Genomic DNA, 8,638 nt, shown 5'->3' with positions numbered 1-8,638 from the left:
GATGTATGTGTGGTTTGTGATGAGTTGTACAAGCCCCCAATAAAATGATGTAATTAAAACAAAAAAGAAATCAATCAGAAAGGACCCTAGGGTACTGGTTCCACACCCCTTGCTCCCTGGTCAGGCTGGTGGCATAGAAAACATGGAAGAGGTTGGACTGGATGGTGAGTAGCCTGGAGTTCCATGCAGGCTCTCGAGAGGTACACTTTATCTTATGCCCTCCGGGGAGCCGTCTGTCCAGCTTCCAGTATCTTTACTCAGGATCCAACCTCCCCTCTGAGACATGGCTAACTGCGCCAGCTTGGAATTCCTGCAGTTGCAAGTCACCTGTGTTCAGAACAACTGGTGAAAAATTGAAGGGCTTGGGCCTGTCAGTTAGCAGAGGGTGAAGTCGAAGTGGAGAGCCAGTGGGGTGCAAATGGTTAACTCACAGAATGGGTGGAGGTTTGAGTTCACTGAGAGGTGCAGGTGCGTCAGCAGAGCAGCCTGGTGATCTACTTGCAGAAAAAAAAATCATCCATGAAAACCCTATGGAGTGCGTGCCGCTGTGCTGTGCCATGCAGGGCTTTGCCCTGAGTCCACGGAAGTCCTTCTCTCCAGGCAAAGCCTGCAGGGCACAGAGTAAGGGCCAGAGAAGGGGCGACTGGCAAGGAGGCATGTCGGGTGCCAGAGGAGCCTTTGTCTCTCTATATTAAATAATGGTTAAGCGTAAACTAGGAAAGAAGGCATAGAAGATCAAAGGAGAACCCCTCTGAAACTAACTAGAGATGCTGCCAAAAGGGGGAGGGGGCGTGCAGAGTCCAGAAGATGGCTCGGACGGGTAAAATGAATAATTGCAGTCCTTTACGCGGCTTGTTCACTGTCTATGCTCCATTAGCGTGCGGCACTCTATCTGGTACGACTATCATTAAATGTGTCAGATTGGACACATGGCTTCTACCTGATTAGCGAAAAGCTCAGCTTGTAAACTCAGGTCCCGATAGTAAATTCCCCTCTGCAACATTGCTATAGGCTTAAATATTTTAAAGAATGAGGAAGGCAAAAAAAAAAAAAATTTAAAGGGGGGTGGGCGGGAAGAATCGCAGGAAACGCTCAGCTGCCCTGGCTACTGACAAAAGTTAGCACAAGGGGTTAACGTGAAGTGGAAGTCAGGCCATAGGAGCTCTAAGACGTAAGATCAGGACCTCTATCTAAAACTGAACAAGGCGTCTGGGGCCCGCGCAAGCCTCCACCTTTTTTGGCCTCCGAGGCAGCGATCCCAGCCTCCCTCCCAAAGTCCCCCGCCTTTGGGACAAAGCGGAGAAGCTCACGTTAGTGGCAGCCAAGGAGAGGGGGCCGGCCTTGCCAAGACTAAGGAGGGAGGGGAGGGGAAAAGAAGCAAGACTCTTTCACCCCCCCTCCTGGGCGGAGGGGGCGGGAGGAGCGCGTCCAGGCCGGGCCAAGCAGCGTCTTCGAGTGGGCGCATCTGCTCCGGGAGCCGCGCGGGAAGGATGCTGGGCCGGAGCGGCGCGCGCGCGGGGTCCAGGCTGCCGCGGGGCTGGATCGCGCTCTGCTGGCTCAGTTTGCTGCGTGAGTACAGAGCGCGCGCGCGCGCGCACGGCGCCGCCGGTCCTCCACTGCAGGAAAGGTGGAGGCTTTGGGGGGAACCGAGTGTCCAGAGCGGAGGGAAAGGGGCTCCTGCCCCTGCACTCGCACTGCCGCGCCCGCCGGTTGTAATAGAAGGGGTCCTTTGAATTGAACTCCTGGGACCCACGTCTCACTTGGGAACTGATGGCGGTTAGGAAGGGAAGCCGACCACGCCGTGGGTGTGAATTGTCCCAGGTGCTCGCTCGGCTGGGCGCACTAGACTTCCCAGGGTCAGACAATCGGCTCGACTAAATTGCCTCCAAAATAAGCGCTTTGGAGAGCGGGTGTCTCCTGGCATTGGCAGAGGTGCGGAGCGGCTCCTAGGAGGGGGCGGAAAAGCTCCCGGAGTTTTACTCCTGGTGGGTCAGTCGCAAAGCAGTGGCCTTTGCGGGTGATGGGGAAGTGGCCCAGGCATCCTCTGCTCCCCGAGATGGGGAGAGGGGTGGTGCAGAACTGGACATTAAGGAATGGGAGCCAGTGCACCCAAGGGTGAGGCTCCCTGAATCTAACAAGTAGTTGGTAAAGGAGGCAGTCAAATGGAGTGACAAGGACACTCCGTGCCACCCCCCCACATTTAATATTGGAAACTCCATACATACATGTCCCCCTTGGTATACCCACACAGATTTCCACTGGAAAGAAGGTCAAGGTGGTTGGGGTTCTGGGCCCCCCCACTCTCCCCAGTCCCCACTCACATCCACCCTTGTGAGACTTTTCGGGTTTGCCTTCTCCAATGCCCCCTCCAAGTTCTAAAGCTAAGGGCCGGGTCACAGCACACCTCCCTGTACCATCTTGCTGAGAAATCCTAGCTGCTCAGTAAATAGGTGTGAGTTGCTTCCCTTGGGGAGTAACAGTGTCCGTCTCGTTATCTGGGCTACTTGTTATCAGGCGCTGTGGGTGGGTTTCAACTCCTGGTGGTCCTATAGCACAGAGGACTGCTCCATAGGCTGAAGTCTGTGTGAGTACATCTAGAGACGGTGATGGTTTAAGCCACAGACCTTTCTGTGAGCAGGCAAGAGCTTAACCCTTGTGTCACCAGCGCTCCTTTTCCGTGGACTTGGCAGTTGTAAACATTGACAAGTTGCTCTCAGTTTCCCTGAAGATTTCGCTCCCAGCACTCTCAGGTTCCCCATCCTCTCTACCCTTAAGATGGTCTAAAGGCTTTGCTCTCAGTCTGTTCTGCTGACCCTCCTCTAGGTCCACCCTCTTGGAAGAACTGGCTCTAGACCCAAGGGGGCTCCGAGGGGAGGCTCTGGTCAACCCACGGGGCGCTCCAGACCTGGCCTTTGGAGCAAAAGGAAAGCTGATGCAAAGGCATTGAAGCCCCAGCACGGGTACTTTCCTGGGTGCTACACGGTGCCCTCTTGGCAGCGTTGAGCTGGCCGGTGGCTCCAATTCTAATGAGAACCTCCTCTCGCTCCTTGGGCTGCACAGCTGGTGATGATCTGACCCCAGGCTGAGCTAGGCCCGCCCTTTGCTTTATTTCCTCAGCTGGGCAGTGTCCCTCTGGCCTTGTTCTGCAGAGGTGGGAGCTCGGGTAGCAGCAACTCCTTCCCCACAAAACCTCAGGCGGATCGCTTCAGTGTCTCTGCGTTGGGGATGAGGACTAGGCCATGGGCTCTAGTTCCCAACATCGCCAAAAGGCTAGCTTTCTGCCCCAAGGGTTCCCAGGGCGCTTCCACGCGGGATCACTCTCTGCCCTGGCACACACTATGGGAGAAGTTAAATCGGTGACTGTAGCTTGAAGGACCAACAAAGGACATTTCAGAAAGCCGGTGCTATACTTATTGTGAATTGGCCAAGCAGAAGAGAGGTCTGTGTTTCTCCCCCAAGGGACCCCCACACATCAGTTTATTTTGGAAAGGTCTTTTTCTGTCCCTGTGAGAAGTTGGCATGGGAGCACCAGCCAATCCAAATTAGGGTCTCTCTCGGTGGGAGATGGGGTAGATCCCGGACCAGAGTCAGGATTGAAATGGGGGTTGAGGGGACACCAGGCTGCCCTGCCACACTTTCAACCACCTTGGGAGGCTTGCAAGTAGTTGGGAAATATGTTGCCACCTTCAGGTACCTCTATCCTCCAAGCCCTAGCTGCCTGTCCTTCCCCTCTCCCTAGCAATGCTCCCTCCTCCCTCTGGCCCCTCCCCTTCACATTCCTCTTCTTCCTCTGGGTCCTTAGGGCATGCTGACCCCACACCCATATCCTGTCTGGGGCTGCTTGTAAGAGTGTGGTGGGGGGAGAAAAGGGAAACGAGTTGTATCAGATATTTTCCAGAGGGGAGAGGACTCCGCCCTTGAATCTCTGCCACATGGCGACCGAGAAGCAGGATTGTGGGACCTCTGACTAATTCGGTGGTCCCCAGTGCTCCCCCCACCCCCAGTAGGGCCCACCCAGCTGGCACAAAGTCTGCAAATGCCTTTCTTCAGCAGCATTCCTGTTCAGTTGATAAACACAGGGTCCAGAACGTCTTTTCCTTATCTCTCTGGTGCTACCTCCTGGGCGCTTGTCCTCCTCGCCTGCTCTGAGTCTGTGCAGAGAAATCCGGCACAGTCCTACACAAACAAAAAGGAGGGACAAATTCCACTTCTTACAGTCTCCTGGCCTGAGGGTCTGGGCTGCCCTCAGGGTGGGGCTGTGAGCCAGTTCCACCCACAGGGTACTTGGGCCTCTTTCTCTCACCGACTTTGGTTGCTCTAACTAAATGACTTGGAACGTGCAGAGCTGAGTGTGAGAAAAAGAACAACAGAACACGCTCCAACAGAAAATTCAAGTCGCCATTTGCAACACTGAAGGATTCTGCGGACAAAATGCTGACGCGAGCATCCGAAGAAGTAGAAAGGATACAGAGTCCCTGTACTCAAAAGAGACAGTCATTGTTCAAACATGTGGGAGGTAGCACGTGATCAAGAACTGATTCTAAAGGAAAACTTCATTTTACCTGGATTCCCAATCAAACCACAAGTTGCAGTGGGCAAATCTGCTGCAAAAGATCACTTTGAAGTTTCAAATTGCCCAGTTATCTCTTTGAAGACTAAGGTGTGCCTGTCTCCAAACATGGCATTTTGAATGACCTCCTGTGCGGGAGAAAGATAGGCAGTGCATAAGGAAGACTGTCTTAGTGCTCCATGGGAAGAGGGGGACATTCGTGTGACGATGTTGACTAAGAGTGTTGAATATACATACCATGGACAGCCAGAAAAACAAACAAATCTGTCTTGGAAATAGGATAGCCAAAATGTTCCTTAAAGTGAGGATGGCAAGACTTCATTTCAAATATTTTGGACCTGGCACCAGGAGAGACGAGTCCCTGGAAAAGGTGGTTGTGCTTGGTGAAATAAAGGGGTAGTGACAAAGAGGAGACCCGAGAGACCAGTTGGCATGGTGGCCGCTGCAGTGGGCTCCACACAGCAGTGATGGTGAGACTGGTGTCCATGGGGCAATGCTTCCTTCTTGTACAAGGGATCTCAGCGGGAACAGAACTAGTCGCTAAGGGTGGGGTGGGGGGCGGGTGGACCTGCAAACAGAGAACATCCTTACAGTCACCAGGGCATAATTTACATATTTTTCTGGGCTTTATCATCTGTAATGAGAACATTCTCTTCCCTCTTCAACTAGGAAATGAAAACACTTGATCTACAATTTTTAGTCCCTAGGGTCCCCCACTTTTTACTTAAGAAAAAGATGTATGCACCGTGGGAGGATGGACATATCATCGGGATACCTACACACAGGTGTGCTTCCTGGTATCTACATGCTGAAACTCACATTCAAATACACCGCCACCACTCCATCAGGGGAACCCTCATCCCCTTACCCTCCCACCCTTCATCCCCCTGACCCCCAATGCCTTCTAGGGCAGTGCTGTTTCTAGGTGGAGGGTGCCATTGTCGAAAAAATGTGTCAGCGCCTCAGTGGATCAGTGGATGAGACAGTTGAAGTGGCCCTACCGGGGTGTGCAAGCGCCAAGCTGCTGTGTATGACAAAGTGCCATGGGGCTTCTTGTCTGAGTGGGTCCAAGAGACAGCAACACGGAAGGACCTCAGAACTCAGTAAAAGTGTGGGGGAGGGGCGCCTGGAGCAGCAAAACGGAGCAGTGGTGGGTGGAGGGGGAGGCGGGACACGGGCATGGAACGATTCCTTCTGGTAGGGCATGGGTTGTGGTTACTCAGTGGGCTGCAATCCTCGAGGTAAGCAGTTTGAGGATACCCTCAACTTCCCCTCGGGAGAAAAACAGGGCTTTATAGTCCCACAAAGAGTTACAGTCTCAGAAACGCACAGGGGGCAGTTCTACTCTTCCTACAGGGTCTCTGTGAGTCACCTTCAACTCGATGGTTTAGTTTGGTGCAGTGGCCAAGCCCTCAGCTGTCAAACCACAGGTTGGTGGCTGGATCGCACCAGCTGCTCCGTGAGAGGATCGTGCCAATTCCCGGACCCTTCAGGCTCATGCTTCCTGAATGCCTCCCAAAGTAGCTTATTCCATTGTTTAAAGAACTCGCCTTTATTTTAGGCTTTGTTTTGCTTTTCCTTTGCGTTGCAATGACATTGTTATGGCTGTGGCTGCCATGAAGTTGGCCCCTCACTCAAGGAGACCCCGTGCATCATTAATAAATGCCACCTAGTCCTGCGCCATCCCCAGCCAGTGGCAGATGAAACTGTTGAGAGTCAGGGGGCTTCTGCTGGCTGGTTTTCCAGAAGTAGACCACTCAGCTTTTCTCCCTAGTCCATCTTAGTCTGGAAGCACCATGAACCCCACTCAGCGTGAGTTCTGATTCTGCTCTCTGGCTCTCATGGGATTCACTGGGTCCTTTTTCAGGGCAATCCTTAAAGACCGGTCTAGTCTGCACCACTACGTTCTATGCTCTTTGAGAGCGGCTTTGATTTGTGTGGTGACAACATCGAAGTCTAAGGGATCGCCTCCCACTTTGTCCTCCCACAGCGCAGGATCCTTCCCGGACCTAACAATGATGGAATACGTGAGATGGATGCTGAAGACGGTTATTTATCCTCCCTCCCCATTTCCTCTTCTCTACATCAAGGATTGGCAAGGTTTTTGCCCAAAACGGCCAGATAGTAAATATTTTAGGCTTTGGGGCCATCTGCGGTCTGTGCTGATGTTGTACTTTATTTTATTTTACAGCACTGTAAAAATGTAAACATTTTTACCATGAATAAGATGGAAAAAAAGAAATGGTGGGGGTGGGTGGGGTGGGGGTTGCGTAGAGTCAGCACTGTCTGGATTGCTAATCCCGCCTGCTCTTCAGGGGCTATGGCCCGGGTTGTGGGGAGATGCAAACCCCATTCATAGCACAACCACCACACCAGCTGGCCTGGGCTCATTCTGCCTGGGGCAACCGCCTGTGAGTAGGGTAGAACTGTGCTCCATGGGATTCCAACGGATTTGAGTAATCTTCTGGAAACCTTGGGGGCTTTTCGTCAAAAGGACCTCTGGGTGGATGCAATCGGCCACCTTCCAGTTAAAAGACAAGCACTGAATCATTTATGCCACACTGTATTTCTTAACTTACTAACCCACCGCCACGTAGTGAGTCCGTTCTGACTCCAGGCAACCCTGTAGGGCAGAGTGGAAAAAGCAGCCCCCTATGACTCCCAGACTGTCAGCCTTGATGGAAGCAGACTGTCACCCTGTTCTCCCATTGAGCAGCTGGTGGGTTTGAACCATCAACCTTTCAGATATTTGGTGAGCATTTTAACCACTGCATCACCTGGGCGCCTATAAAGCACAGGTCATGGGTTGGTTGGGACCACCGGCTGTCTGTAGTTTGCCAACCCTGTTCTAGATGGAATGCCGCTACATTTTTTGATGCTATGATTTGGTTCCTGGGACTTTCTTAATTCTAGTCATCCTCCCATGAACATTCCTGAATTTGACAGATTCATTCTTCAACGGTAGCACACAAAGGGGCTCCCTAAGGCGGCGGCCAACTGAACGTGCCCAGTGCAGCTGCCAGTCAATCTACGGACTGATCCTGAACTCTGGGGACCAGGATTAGAACAATGGAGTGTGAGAGAAGGTTCCGGCACTCAAGCCGTTTATCATCTGACCGAGGTGGCAATGCTGCTACTCCGGAAACAGCATCTATGATTTGGTGCCAGATGAGTGGTGGAGATAAAGGAGTCTGAAACGCTCCGAGCAGCAGGAGGAAGGGGTGGACGATCAAGATAAGCCCTGCTTCTGGAGCATTTACCAGATAGGCCACTGCTTCATACCTGTTATTGAACAGGGGCTCTCTGCATCCCCATGTTACAGGTGAGGCTTAGGGAGTTTCAGTAGCTTCCCAAGGCCATCCAGCAAGCGCGTGGAGAAGTGTACATGCACAGGGTTTCTGACCGCAGAGCCTGAGCACTCTGTGGCTAGGTCGTTCTGTTGCCATTGTTGCCAGAGCATTGCCTGGTGCTGTGCCCTCCGCATGATTGCTGGTCGTTTGAGCTCATTGGTGTGACTGTTGAGTCCGTCCATCTCTAGAGGTTTGCATTGGCCCCCTGCTTGACCAATGGAGCCCAGAGGGTGCTGTGAGTCTCAAAGTGCATCAGCACCAGCACTAGTGGCTCCTCGGGAGAAAGATGGGGCTATCTGTTCCCCAAAAGAGTTACAGCCTCAGGCCACCCTCTTTAGGGTGCTGATGAGTTGGAATTGACTCAATAGCAGTGGAGTGGACTATTCTACCAGACCTGATGCCCTGTGGATCACAACAGGCTGCACTGCCTCCCTGTAAACGGTCAGTGGCTCGCCAAGGCTAACTTCTGCAAGAGACCACACTGATCCTTCTTCCCAGTGCGGTAACTCCCAGGGCTAGGACACAGCCCAGGACTCCCTCTGAGAAACTCCTGAGCCGGATTCTAGCGATTGAATGGGCAGAACTGGACTGACTCGTGGGAGCTGCGACCAGGAAACAAAACAACACAGGAAAAGGGAAGTCAAAGCAGGTTTGGGGCTGTGAGAAACAAGACCAACTGTAAAAAAAAAAATCATTTTATTGGGGGCTTGTACAACTC

General features: G+C 52.6%; 1 protein-coding gene across 1 annotated transcript in view; it reads left to right on the top strand.

Moving 5' to 3' along the window:
* Positions 1 to 1,490: 1,490 nt before the first annotated feature.
* Positions 1,491 to 8,638, top strand: part of CD34 (CD34 molecule) — a 28,483-nt gene continuing 21,335 nt past the window's right edge. The window contains exon 1 of the mRNA XM_013004007.3: positions 1,491 to 1,569. Coding sequence (XP_012859461.3) covers positions 1,491 to 1,569 — 79 coding nt within the window. The remainder of the gene's footprint in view (positions 1,570 to 8,638) is intronic.

Source organism: Echinops telfairi, unplaced genomic scaffold, assembly GCF_000313985.2.
Source record: "Echinops telfairi isolate 266 unplaced genomic scaffold, ASM31398v2 ScPeMD7_7424;HRSCAF=8462, whole genome shotgun sequence".
Taxonomy (NCBI): domain Eukaryota; kingdom Metazoa; phylum Chordata; class Mammalia; order Afrosoricida; family Tenrecidae; genus Echinops; species Echinops telfairi.
This window is presented reverse-complemented; position numbering and strand designations above follow the sequence as displayed.